At 42.3% G+C, this 14,858-nt stretch overlaps 1 protein-coding gene across 1 annotated transcript; it reads left to right on the top strand.

Moving 5' to 3' along the window:
- Nucleotides 1-11,535, top strand: arhgef15b (Rho guanine nucleotide exchange factor 15b). Its single transcript, XM_053343906.1, has 16 exons — nt 1-457; nt 2,638-2,879; nt 2,922-3,660; nt 3,780-3,834; nt 4,074-4,141; nt 4,268-4,554; nt 5,389-5,549; nt 5,815-5,967; nt 6,311-6,440; nt 7,049-7,123; nt 7,402-7,494; nt 7,639-7,793; nt 8,973-9,140; nt 9,656-9,741; nt 9,832-9,936; nt 10,406-11,535. Exons 1-16 carry the CDS (start codon nt 25-27, stop codon nt 10,573-10,575), a joined length of 3,120 nt encoding a protein of 1,039 aa, XP_053199881.1. The 5' UTR covers nt 1-24; the 3' UTR covers nt 10,576-11,535.
- Nucleotides 11,536-14,858: the final 3,323 nt, after the last annotated feature.

The following is a 14,858-nucleotide window of genomic DNA, read 5'->3' on the forward strand; positions in this document are numbered from 1 at the left end:
CCCCCAACCCCCCATCCAGCGACCATGTCTGTCCATGAAGCATCTCTACCGCCAACTGCGCCGTTACCCCCCAAACCTGAGGCCAAAACGAGACCTGAGATCCCTCCAAAACCTTCAACACAAAGCAGCTCCCCTCCTCTCGGGGATGAAAATGGAGAAGAGAGCCTCGCTGCTGGGAAGGTGAAGAGGATTGTGAACAAGTTCAGCAAAAAGGAGGTCGCATTAAATGAAGCGAATGAACTCCCTGCCAACGGTAGCACCAAATTCAAGCCAAGCAAGCCGTTCAAAAGAGCCCCGACTATAAAGCCCAAGCCGAGCCGCGCCAGTCTACCACTTCAGTTGAGCAGAGAGCAGGCGCCTCCGTTGCCAGCGAAGAGGAGCCGCAACCCGCAGAAGAAGAAAGAGAGCGTGGGGGGAGAAGAGGGGGATAGCATCAGCGTGGAAGGACGTCGATCAGGTACTGCGGGTCTCAGGATGTGGGTCTTAAACTTTCACTTTCATTCTGAAAGGTAGAAGTATCTTTATCTTCAGTTTAATCTGCTTTACTGCAAACTACACGTCTTCTATTAATAATACAACTAAAGACAAGACATGTTTATTTATGCAGCTTAAATTCAAAGTGCTTTAGAGGAAGATAAGAACAGTAAAAACAAGACTGAAAAAGACGAGTAAATTAAAACTATAGTTAAATTGAATTTGAAAAGTAAAGAAGCATTTACAGTATTTTAATTATAAGAGGATCACTGAATAAAGAGAAGTAAGTCCTACAAAAACACTGGATATTTCTGAAAGGTCTTTATCTTCAGCTTGATCTGTTTTCCTGCAAACTAAACTTCTTATAATAATAATAAAGTTAAAGGCACACCAAGTTTATTCATGCTTATTACATACACGAGGAAATTCAAAGTGCTTTAGAAGAAGATAAGAACAATAAAACAAGACTGAAAGAGACAAGTAAAAGCTTGGCAAGTGCTACAAAAACATCAGATATTTCTATTTTCTAGTTGTTCTACCAGCTCGATTTGGCAAACATTAGGGAGCTGTGTCACGTGACTTCTTAAAAATGAAGTTCAAAAGTTTTCCTGTTGGCCGTCATTCAGAGAAGAGACAACATTCAATGTGACTTATTGCAGCTTTTAGCCAACAAAATCGAGATTAGACTAGAACAAAAACACACACCAAACCTACAGTGTAAATACAGTAACGCTCTAATGACTGTAGTTTATGATTAGAGTCGAGTACTGATTATATTAGTGGACATTTGTTAGTGAACACACGTACAGACTTTCACATAGAGAAAGAGAGCACAGATTGGTTTGAAAGTAAAATGTAAGTCACACAGCACAGACAGGTGTGGTGGTGCCGCTGGTATAAACAGGTTCTGTCAGTCGGTCGATGGCCTGTGTGGGCACACAAGAGAGAAAATACGTGTGTGTGCATGCTGCAGACAGAAATATGACAACAGGAAGTGACGCTCACTCTGATTATTCCCAATAAGAAAAGATAAATGCATCATCTGATATCATCTCACTGTATCTTCCAGTTGTTTTTTGCTCTGCAGCTGTAACTTAAAGCACAACGAACATCTGGATTATTGACATCAGGCGTCCTCTGCTGTGTCATGATGATCAGATTTCGGCCTGACTCGACAAAAAGTAGAACTCAACAGAGGGACCCTCCATTGTTCGGCTCAAATAGGAAATTGTTTTGTTCCTCCCGAAGTTACTCATTCTTTATTATCACTTCCTTATTTTGGTTCCTCGTCAGCAAAAGGAAGAATTTAATTCAGGACATCAATACATCAGCACACTATCCGTATCGATCAATATCAGCCTTATAAAAGGAAGTACAGTTAAAGGCAGCAACCGATGAATATTTTTAATTTCTCATTATCTGTTAAGGAGTTATTTAAACTATAAAATGTCATAAAGTTGTGATAAATACCCCCCCCCCCCAAAAAAAACCGACCCAGAGATTAAAGTGACTACAAATTGCATTTATTATCTGACTAACAGTGAATACAAAAAGATACTAAACTTGAGTATTAAATAAGCAACATAATAAAATAATCAAGGCCTTTTAATAAAAATCATGTCTAAAGCTTAATCGGGTTTGCATTTTTACTCACTCTAAGGTTTTAAAAATCAGCGCCTGTATCAGCCGATGCAGAAAGTATTTTATCATTTATACCTTCATCTTTATTCTCTACTTCCTTTTGTCAATATTGGATTTTTATTTTCCCTCACGGCGCTCCAAACTTTCCATGAATATTTGAAGACACCACTCTCACACTGCAGACGCGCTGTATTTTGCATGGTAATGAACCGCTGACTCAACTCGTCCAGTGTCTGCCATGTGGAGCTGTTATGAGGAGAGCAGATTGGGGCGGGGGTGGGGAGGGGTGGGAAAGCTTTTAATGAAAGTGAGCTGTCCTATCTGGGGATGCACATGCAGGAAAGACAGGAAACAGTGACGTAATGACGTAGAGGAAAAATGAGCATTTAAGCTTTTCTTTTTTTCTGTATCGGCATTTGGAAAAACTTAAAAAAATGTCAAAGAGGTTTGCTGTGATATACTTTCTTCCCTTTGTGTGAACAGTACAAATCAGTTAATCTGCGTTGTTTCTTTTTGATGCAGCGCCTGATGGAAAAGAGGTGGAGGTTCAGCTGAACGGAGGAGGGGAAGCAGAGGTGGAGCACAGACCAGGCACACCACTCAGTCCCTGCTGCGAGCCGAGCTGCAGTTGCGTGTGCCACTTCCAGCGGCCGGGCATGAAACTGATATGGGTGCCTGTCGACGTGGAAGATAGTGAAGAGGAGGAGGAGGAAGTGGAGGAGGAGGAGGAAGTGGAGGAGGAGATGCAGGAGGAGGAGGAGGATGTGACTGATGGGGAAGGGGAGAGCTGGGAGGGGGAGGACAAGGAGGTGGAGAGGGGAGGGGAAGGGGACAGCGAGGCTGAAGAGGAGGTGGACAGGACTTTGGCGGTTGATGAGGGTGTGTTGTCAAAACTAGATAAAGCAAAGTTCCACCACTCTCTGGGGGTTTTAATCAGCGAGGGTAACAGGAGGCGGTCGGACCCTGGTCCTCACGCCATCCTCACCTCCCTCGCTGTCACTCGCTCTCAGTCTCCGCCCGTTCCCCCCAAACAGACTCAGTTCCACCACAAACCCATCGATGAAGAAGAAAACATTTACGAGGCCACACTTCCAGTGATTGACCATACTCCCAAAAAGAGCTCGTCTGTGTGTAAGGAGCTCGATATTCCTCTGATCAAGGTGCGCAAACCGGCCCGCCGGTCTAAGCTGTCCAGCAGCTCTTCAGACCCAACGTCAGAGTTTGAGGTGGACGCAGGTTCAGTATCGAGCCCAGACAACATGCCACCTGCCATCCCGCCCCGCATGCCGGTGTCTCAGGATAACCGCGTCCTCACGGCGGTGCACCGGGGCGGCATTCCTCTCCCGCAGCCCTCGCGGGAGGAGTGGCGCATGTTGAGGCCTTCCTCTCCCAGCAGCTCCTCCACCGGTGGCCTGAGCCCCCAACGAGCCGTCACTCCACCCCCAACCAGCTCCCTCCAGCCTCAAAGAGCGCCACCTCCACCGCCAAAAACAGATCCCAGGAGGCTCAGCAGTGCCTCACTGCAGTCCCTCACACAGAAAAAAGGTTTGGACTGAACAAACACCGTTATCAACACCTGAAATGACCTATGAATGATTCACAGACTGTTCATTTTTGGCATAATTGAATGTGATGACTATGACACTATTTATTTGTCTTTTTAGAAGGAGAGGAGAATGGAGGGAATGAAGGCGAGAACGAGGACACAGAAGAAGAAATGTAAGTTATTTCTTTCTGACCTATTTGAAAATAGTGCATTAAATTTCCTCGTGTTTCCTTTGTGATTTACATCTTCAATTCTAAGAAATGTTCTTGGGTGGTTCTGTTTTTTGTTGACAATATTAGAAATATAAAATTGGAGCTAACATTAACCGTGAAACTCAGACTCTTGTTGAACAGCTTTGTTCCACATCAGGTTACTTGACCCTTTTGTTCCCTCTCGCCTCTTCTTGTTTCAGACCTCCAGTCAGGAGCGGCTCCTTCAGGGGGGAGACTCCATTCAGCTGGAAGTCGCGGCTGCAGGATGGTATGACACAGAAAACAGAAAAAGATCTCTCAGACCACTGAAAGTATCACAGTGATAAAAATAGTTTATTCTATATCTTCATACACACCTTCTTATTATTCTTACTTGTGACGTGTTTCCCCTCAGAGCCTCTGTACCAGACATACCGAGCCACTGTCATCACCAAGGAGATCCGACGTCAGACGGTTTGTCGTAATATCAGTAAGACTAGCGCAGACTATGCCATGGACTGGACCGCCCGCAAGCCCGGGACTGGGACTGCAACCGGAACTGGAACTGCGACTGGTAACGGAGCACCCAGAAGCAGCCCGGTGCCCACACCAGGCCAGAGCACCTTGTGGCAGGACCTCCCAGCCGTACGGGAGAGTGGCGTGCTGGAGGAGCTCACTCCTGAAGAGTGCAAGTACCAGGAGGTGAGGGGTTAATGTGGAAGGCTAAAGTAGGGAGGAGAGATCCCATCTAGAGAAATCAATGAGGCGAGGAGAAGAGAAATGGGATAGGCTCTATCACATTTTTAATAACACCTTAAAGTAATAATGTGATGTTTTTATGTGAATGAAAGTCCATCCTGCATCAATGTATCACTCAGTGCTGTATAATTATATTGATTCATCCGATCCTCGCCTCGTGAAAGCTTTTACAGTCACAGTTCTAACTTTCCAACATCAGGCAGAACTTTCCAAAGACAAAAATCCTTTTAATACAGGACGTGATGCATTCTAGTTTCCATTTCCAGCATCAGCACATTGTTTGGAGTGAATCGTAGCTGGTGCATGCAGCCAATGTCAGACCAAGATAAAAAAAAACACATCACTTTGAAAAGGGTTGTAAACCAAGTTGTTATCTGATGTTTAATTAAGAATGAAAGAGGTGATGTATGTTTAAAGATTTTAAATAATTGTATCAGTAAGACATCATTAAAAAGGGATTGCTATGTGTAATATGAATGACAACATTACATGGATTGCATTTTCTAACAAAACATCATTACAAAGGTGTTAAATAACATCTAAACCAAGTGCAGCACAATAGTTTAAAAGTGATTCTGTAAATATAACAATTATCCTTATTGTTAATCACCTGAACTAAAAAAAAAAAAACTTCATACCAATCCTAAAAAACTTGGGACAAGGGTCTCCCTATATAAAAGCATTTCATCCAGCAGGTGGAAAAATGTAAAATACAGGATATCAACGCATATTGTGACTCGTGACAGTTTCATTTCAAGGCTGAATTTTGTCTTACAGAGTATGTTCGAGGTTCTGACATCGGAGGCCTCTTACCTTCGATCCCTGCGCGTTCTGACCGAGCATTTCCTGGAGAACCGGGACCTGGATGAGACGCTGGTCATTATGGACAAGAAGACCCTCTTCTCCAACATCCTGAGGGTCCGCGAGGTCAGCGAGAGGTGAGAAATGGCAGGAAGGAAGGACGAAGGGAGATGAAGTAAAAGGGAAATAGGAAGACGGTTTATGGTGTTAAGTGCCAGGAGGTCACTTGGTTAAAGACAAAGATAAGAGATAAATGGAGCAACACACATTTAATGAGTCTTTTCCTGAATTGAGGCCATGAGACGGTCAATTAATGTGCTCAAAACAGGTCGACACAAAGTTAACATTCAGTTTTACACAGGTTTTTTTTTATAATGAAACCTTTGCTGTCTGACCCTGCAGGTTCTTAAAGGATCTGGAGGACCGCATATTTGTGAAACATCTCTTCTCAGACATCTGCGACATTATCCATTACCACGCCCAGCACAACTTCCCTGCCTACATCGACTACGTCCGCAACCAGATCTATCAGGAGAAAATCTACACCACGCTCATGTAAGCAACACTAGTCAGTTTTTTTAATTATATTTTAGTTCAGGAAGTTGGTGAGATTTGACTGTAAGCAAAGCAGGCTGCCTGGACCTCAACTGTGTTTTCTAGAAAGTGCAAATTTTTCCCCCAGTTTCAGATTAAAAGATTTTCCAGCATTGAGTCACAACTTGAGAGTTTGGAAAAACCTTTCACTCACATACATGTTGTCCTCATCCTCATCTTTTGAAATACAGCAGCAAAACGTCCCCTCTTTTGTTGCTCTTCCACCACCACAGGAACATCACAGCTATTGAATTATACATATGTGTATAATTTACTGTGTGTTTATATGTGCATGTGTCTGCAGGAAGAACAACGTGCAGTTTGCGACGGTCATCACTCGTCTCCAAGAGTCTCCTCAGTGCCAACGGCTGCCCTTCATGTCCTTCTTGCTGCTGCCCTTCCAGCGAATTACACGCATTAAAATGCTCATCGAGGTGAGCGGCATCATGGGAGTAGTAGTGAAATAATCCATAAAAATAAAGAATAAATACAATGTTTAATGGCTTCAGAAAAAAATAACACCTGCATACTGACTACAAACAAGTTACAGACAATGTTTTAAACATTTTTGATCTGACTATTGTGTATTTATATGAATGTGTGGTTGTGGTCAGTGTGTAGGTGTTATCTTTCATTTGACTAGAACTGTGCCTGTTGTTGGTTTTTCCTCTCCTGTGAGCAGAGGTCACAGTCACAGCAGTGTTACTGGAGCATGACCACAATGCAGTTAGCCTCTGCAACCTTTAAATATTTTTCTCGAGTGTCTAAACAAAATTCCAGCGTACACTCAGAGTAACTGACAAACCTATTTGTTGTCATGCGAGCAGCTACTGAAAGGCAATACTCTGAGCTCATCACGCCGTGTTGCTTTGTGGAATGTCCTTATTCTCGCTTAATCCTCCTCACAGTAAACTCTTGACCTGTGTGCAAACACATAGGGCGCGCCTCGTCTCAACCTTGTTTGCATTTTGATGGAAAAATGTATCCTGTTGATGCCGTTTGTCCGTTTTCAGAAACAGAATATTGTTGTTTGTTGTTCCAGAACATCCTGAAGAGAACAAAAGAAGGGACGAAAGAGGAGCAGACAGCCTCCAAGTGTTTGGCTTCAGTCTCAAAGGTAAACCCACCCCGCCCTCACTCTTTACCTCCCATTATAAATCAGTATAATTTGACTCATGGGGGCTTCGCATGCCTCTGGAAACTTGACCTCATCCATTGTCCAAGTGAAGGATTTCCTATTGAGTGAAACAGTGAGTCAGTTTGCTGTTCTGTTTGTCAAAGGAATGAAGCTGATACTCTCAGAGAGACACAGTGAGATTTGTATACTGTGTGTGAAAACACAGATAATCTCTTGACTCACATAAAGGTGTTTACTTAATCGTTTTATACACACAGATCATCGATGAGTGTAACACACAGGTGGGAAAGATGAGACAGATGGAGGAGTTGATCCATATCTCTCAAACACTGGAGTTTGACAAGCTCAAGGTGAAATCACTGCGTATGCAAACAAATCAAAGTGTGAAAAGTGATTTTGTATTTGTTTGCATGTAGTTGGATATCAAAAATTTGGACATTCATTTAAAAAAACAGAGATAAATGTTTTCCCCTCTGCTTCTCCACTCTCTCCAGGCCATCCCGATCATCTCCCAGACTCGATACTTGGAGAAGAAGGGCGAGCTCCAGGAAATGTCCAAAGGAGGAACTCTCTTTAACATGAGGGCCAAGTTCACTCCAATCTATCTCTTCCTGTTCAATGATCTGCTAATCATCACTGCCAAGAAGGGGTGAGGCACAGTGGACTGATATCAGATACACACTGATTAAAAAGCAAATACTGCCATAATAAATATGCACTCACCAATATGGATTGTGCAGGATCTAATAAATAGGTTGGCTGTGCTTCCTACTTCATAAAACATTTACAAAACCAACATTTTAAAGTCCTGCTTTTTTTTTTTTTAACATCCATGTTTACTAGCTGGCAGTCTTGTTCTTCCCTGGCTTTGCTGGTGCATTGCTGCATTTCTTGGAGCACTGTGGCCACCCGTAGGTCACTGGAATAGAGTGAAACCACAGGCAGGACTTTGTATCATGTCGTGTTCATTGAGCACGAGACAAACAAAAAAAGGGACCCCACTCATTAAAAAACTGCTCCAAAAAAACTCCACGACCTGTCTTATAATTTTCCCCACAAAAAATGACAATATTATTAAACAATTGGAACTAGAATCACCTTACATTGATTCATACTGTTGTTGATGTTTCGTGGTTTTTCACAATGTTGCATTTTAATAGATTTATTAACATTTTAGGGTAGAATCTCTCAGATTATGTCTATGCTTTATGTGGAGCAAATGCAGTTACACCCCCGCAGAGTCCAGCCAGTGTAAAACATTGTCTAACAGCATGATGTCGCACACATCAGTGCTTTCTGTCACACAGTGTTAGTTAACAATTTAACCAACACTGTTACACCATGTCCTGCACATTATATATGAGACAGAGCTGAATGGGCGGGGTTGCAGACTTATCTAACAGTTCAGCTCGACGTTTTACACATCTTGAACTCTGTGCAGGTACAATCTCTGCAGCACTTTCTGTTTCACTAGTCTGGCCACACCACAGAACACAAAAGTCATCACTACCCTGACTGTGTCATTGCTACTGAAATTACACCAAAGTTCCTCAAATGTAGCAGGAAGTACACAGTATTGTAGATCTGAGAGGTTTATTTTAAATCCCATTGTTGACACACTGACATTGGATAAATATGAGCATACAACATGCATTTGATACTAAATACAACTCAGTGTTACATGTTTTAAACGCTTCAGCACTTCAGTAAATGTAACTGTTCTACACGATTGTTTCCTTTATGTGCCTGAAGATATTTATTAGCGAACACTTTACTACTTCACCCTAATGTACATTAAATCCAACTTCTCCTTCTTTTTCTCTCACAGAGCCGAGCGTTTCGTGGTACTTGACCATGCCCACCGCTCTCTGGTGCAGGTGCAGCCGCTTGAAGATGGTGGGAGCAGCACCGGCACCTACGAGCACTGCCTTAACCTCACGCTGTTGGAAAACCATCAGGGACGCATGATGGAGCGGCTGATCAAAGCTCCGTCCCAGTGAGTCGACCCTGTGTGAATGACCAACACTGATCATATGTCTCTTCAATCTGTGCAATAAAATAGAGACGTTCACTGTGTTTAACTGTTACGAAAACATATTACAAAGACAGACTAAAGGAAAAAGAGCCATTTAGAGCAAATCACAGTTTTAAATCAGAAAAGACTACCAGTGAATCAAACATAACTTATTTATTTATCATTGATAAAGCTTGTATAGGCAGCATTAAAAAACTGCGCCACCTGCTCTCATTGATACTGACCAGGAACACAATTTTTTACAAACTTGGCAAAAACACTGTAAGAAGTATTTTAAAGATGATATAATCACAAAGTGGCTTTAAGCAGGATCTGACAGACTGGCAGGATTCTTTTGCATGTCAACATCATACAAACAATAGAGATGCTACATGAGGCTTCACAGGTCGAGTGTGGACACTGCAGTGTTGTGACATAATATTTAGAGGCATTGTCACACATCTATTTATGGTGCCAACTATTTTTTGTGTAAACAGGTCAGACATGCACAGGTGGATGGCGGCTTTCCCCAACCCCACCAACCCTGACAGAGATGAAGAAGAAGTGATTTATGAGGACTGGGGTGAGGACTCATGCACCATTTTCTTTGACACAAATTGTTTTATGTTCATAGTTATTTACTGTTGTGTGTGTGTGTGTGTGTGTGTGTCAGACTGTCCCCAGATGCATTGTGTGGAGCAGTACATCGCCCAGCAGGCAGACGAGCTCACCCTGGAGCCCACTGAGATCATCAACGTCGTCCGCAAAACCAACGAGGGTAAGGATGTGATGTGTTTGTTGTCGTTTTTTCGACTCAAACTGGTCTCCACGTTCAAACTTATTTCAGAAGAAACATTTCCTCTTTTACGCAGCACACCTCTGCAACTGAGACCACACAGCAGTATAGATGACAATCTGGATTTGACTCATTTTTCCATTTGTCTATTGTTATCTTTATCGGTGTCCATCCATCTACGCTTGCTTAAGTTTAAAATGCAGCACAGACAGGTTTCCTAATAATAAAATAGAATGTGCCGACATGACTTTGTGTCATTAACATTAACTCCCTCAACTCTATACCCTGATCCTCATAACTTCCTCAATCCTTTACCTGTCAATCCTGCACCGTAGCAGTTTATTGATTTGTTTTGACTTTCTTGCATGAACGAAACAGAAACCTCCAATGTCCCCCCGTTTGTCCTCCTACCTCTCTCCCCCTCCTGTTTCTTCCTCTTTTGTCCCCTCAGGCTGGATTGAAGGGATCCGCCTGTCTGACGGTCAGAAGGGCTGGTTCCCTGCTCAGAACGTCATAGAGATCACCAACGAGCACGTGAGGAGACGAAACCTGCGCGAGCGCTACAGAGTCATACAGGCTGCGAGTGCTGTTGCCACCAACAAGACCCGCAACACTCAGTAGCATCAACGGACCAAGGATGTTTACATTTTAAAGACGCTACATGCAGCAGAAAAAATGAACTACTAAATTTCGTCATTCAGGGGTTTTATTGGTTAAGTGTCAGTTTCTAACCACCAGGAAATGAAAGGTAAAAGGAGAAGAGTTACCTGGAAGTGGACTGACTAATCATCACGTTATTTATGCTGCTGGATTACGTGTGTGCGTGCTGGGAACCTGAAGTGGATCATTCACTACTTGTGCTGAAAATTTTTTTAAAAACATGTATGTACATATTTGCATTGAAACACACAGACAGCAGGATCGTGAAGCATTACCACTGGAGAGTTTACCTCTTTTAATGACACTTGCGTGTCTCTCTACTGTTGTGGAACTGCAAAATTGACATGCCAATCATTGTAGTCATCATCTGACTAGATTTTACAAATGCCAGACCTGCTGCACAGAAAAGAGACGGGCGTTCCTCTACACGCCTGGCGTCACCGTCATCGCATGCAAGTGCACGTTAACCCCTCGTCAACAGAGTACTGGATACAACATAAACAAGAACACCCTGAAAACAAAACACATCTGACTGAAAGATGCAACAGTGTTAACATGTTAAAAAACGTAATATTTCTCACTGGAAATCTAAACAGGAAGTGCCTTTGATTGAACTCAAAACACAGAACACACCATGACTCTTATCATGACCCCACATGAAGCACAAGAGCTTTAAAGTTGCATGTTAGCATGTAAATGTGGGTTAAACTTCACTGTCGGTCAGAGGTCAAGCTCTCTGCTCAGTGGTTGTGTTGTTGGTGAGATTGTGTGAAATTATGCTTTGGCTCCCCCTGCTGGTTGTTGTCAATGCAGACAGAAATTTATCTGTGGATACACTCAAAATGTACAATATGTTGTAAATATTAAGTCCTTCAAAACAGTAGTGGTGCTTTTAATAAATAAAAAAAGTGTGTCTTTGTAGCTAGCTGTGTTTTTTAAGGCGTCAAGAGGAATGAAAGATAAGTGCAAAATAAATTCTCATCTTAGAAAAATAAGGGGTTTTGGAGGTATATTTGGGCCAAGAGTAGTGGGCCAAGTGCAAATAGAATTTTAAAACTGTAAATAGTATTTTTAATACTTTACAAGAGCACACTTATTTCCATACTGAGGGAAATTAAGTCCCTTAAAAACACAAACATGGAGACTTTAAAGTTTCAAGATTCTCATCACACGATATCTAAAGCTCACACGTCTCCGAGGCTCAGGAGTACATGTACAGCGTCTCCTTCCGATTCTGTGAACTTTCCTCCCTTCACTACTGACAATTCTCCAAAGATGCCCGATCTGCTCTTTACAAGCAAAGATGTCTGATACTCCTCATGAAGCTGATCAGTATTCTTGGTTTCCACAGACATAAACTCCATCCACCCTCCATCCTCCTTGACACAGCTAGAGCTGACGTAGCCGGTGTGGTTTGGGGCAGAATGAGCAGCAGGTGTTAACACTGGTGAAGCCTCAGATCCTTGTTGGGTTTGGACCTCGAGTCTGTCCTCCTCCATCAGGCTAAAATGACTCAAAAGTGTGTCAGCTGCCTCAAGCTCCATATCAGACCAACATCTTTCCTTCTGTAACTGACTCACCAAACCAGCCTCCCTTGGATGTTCCACATCACTGTAGAAAAACTCATCTGACTCCTCAGCTGAGGTAGAGTCAGGGTGACCGCAGCCTGATTTGGTGTCCCTGTTGTAGTCTAGGGGCTCTGCACCAAGGGCAGTAAGGCTCTCGTCTCTTTGTAAAGGCTCATGGTGGTGCAGTTTTAGGAGGTTAGTGATGGCCTCGTCTTCCTCCTGGGTAAGCTGGAGGACAACCCAACGTGGCTGCGTTGTCGAGTGGATGACCTGTGCTCTCAAGGTGGAGCTGCCCAAGTCTCTGATGGAGTGTCTCTCAGATCTGAATGGGTCTGGATGGTTTGGTGGAGACACACAGGCAGACATAACTGGTGGTGGAGTGTTGAGCTGGAAGCAATCAAAGGCCTGATGGAGAGAAACAGGTTTTAATAGAAGTGTTAAAAGCAGGAAAACAACATTTTTTACACTCAATGGATTAAAAATATACAAATGATCAAACATAATCTGTTTTTAGACAAGAGTTAAGAGCACTTTCTGTTTCCTGTTATTGCCCTGTAATCTTCTGAGCTGTTCAATAAGTTGGAAGGATTTTGATGCTGTCACAAAAATACAATCATCAAAAGTCCCCGATAATGAAAAGTGAATCTCTGATTTTGTGGCCTGATTTCTAAAACTCACCGCCTCCTCCTCTGTTCCTGGCCTCAATTTCCTATCACCCCCCCAGGTCAGGGTCTTAACTCTGTCTGACAGGACTGAGCCGATCTTATTAAATGTCTTCATCTGTCTGATCCCCTCCAGAAGCTCCCCCTCATATCCACAGAGCACAAAGGGTAGGCTGGACCAGGGAACAAGGAACCCCACACAGATCTCAACCTGTGTTCATTACGGTCTCATAATCTGGATCCACTCTTGAACTGAACATGTCGAATCAGGACCAATCAAGTATCTAAGACGATGCTTTAGCTACGGATAGAGTTCAAATTACATTTAATTACTTTGTGCTCTCTGTTGTGGGACTGCAGTGCATCTTTCCACTGGTGGTCCTGAGTTCAATACTGATGTGCCTGTTTGATATACCTAATCCTAATTGTTTGCATTTATTTCTCAATTTACAGTAACATCTAACAAGAATATTATAAGAAATATCACACTAACCTTGCAACTAATGATTATTTTGAGTATTGATGTCAGAAAATGGCATAATTTCTGCCAATTTTTATGTAACTAATTATATATATATATATATATATATATATATATATATATATATATATATATATATATATATATATATATATATATATATATATATATATATATATATATATATATATATTATATTATATACACACACACACACACACAGGAAAGAAAATAATTAAATAAAACAGATTTAGAAAACAGAATCAGAGGATATTGGGCATTGACTCTGAAAAAATAGCAATTGTTTAATTAGCGATTGATTTTCTGTTGATTTACTTATTGATTAAACTACTAATCACTAACAATAATCTAATAGAAAATAGCTTTAAAAAAGGTGTTACTAACCATTACCAATATTATGCAGGTTAATGTTTTTGTATTGTGCAGGACTTAATTTTTTATTCTAGTTTTGATCTTGGGACCTGATCCTGTGTGGTCTTGATTGAAGGCCAGGATTTTGGGTGGGAAGAAAAATGAGCAAGGGTTTCCTGAAAATCATTTCATGTCTCTATAACACTGGAGTTTTAGCAAAGTCTGTGGGGGTTTTTTTTTAAATTGGTCATCCAAGCATAACATCCACTGAACAAATGTGTACATGCACTTTCTGGATGCACTCTTACAGCATGAACCCACCCTGAACTCGCTCACTGTGTTGGGGATCCTCCTGCCACAGTGCATGGTGGGGTCAGAGTAGAAGAGCTCTGCTGGGGTGATGGGAAGCACTGAAAAGACAACACAGAGTTATCACTAATTAAAGCTGCATAGCACAAACACTAGAGAGCATTTAGATCAACCTGACGCACCTGTTTGTGTGTTCAAGTTTCTGTGATGGGGAGCACAACCTGCAGACATGTAGAGGGGCAGGAATGAAGGGTGGTGTAGGATCCTGTTGGATAGAGGAGACAGGACCGGCTGCCTGGAACTCTGGGGAGAAATCTTTCACCAGCACCGCGCATGGTAAACTTTGTGTACAACTATTGTAAATTTGGACATTTAGAAAACTTACAGGTGAAGGTTCTTCATTGTAGTTCATGGTTGTTTAGTTTTTGAACACGGAGAGAAGCAAAAGGAGGCACCGACTTCGTGTCTAAACGAAAAATTGAATATTCACCTGTGCAAACCAGCGAAGAGAGACAGCTAGCCCCCCCTGCTGGTTGTCTTATGTCAGTATTTAAATGTAGAGGGGTTTTCATAGTCTGAGACCATCGGCTCCCCTCAGACTGTGTTAAAAGCAGATAGACCAGGAGCCTGAAAACATGTTTCAAGGCAGTCGTTATGATTGATTTTATTCACCCGTTGGGATTTTTGTCCCCAGCCACAGGCATTTAGTTTAGGCTCAAACTTCAGGGTTGACAGTGAAAGACTAAATTGAGTCATAGGATATTCCATCTTCACAGTGGCTCACATTTGATAGTGCAAAGTATTTGTCCATGTGGTGTGACAAGTCAGAAACTACAGCCTTTTAAAAGAAAC

This window comes from Scomber japonicus, chromosome 22, assembly GCF_027409825.1.
Source record: "Scomber japonicus isolate fScoJap1 chromosome 22, fScoJap1.pri, whole genome shotgun sequence".
In the NCBI taxonomy this organism is placed as follows: domain Eukaryota; kingdom Metazoa; phylum Chordata; class Actinopteri; order Scombriformes; family Scombridae; genus Scomber; species Scomber japonicus.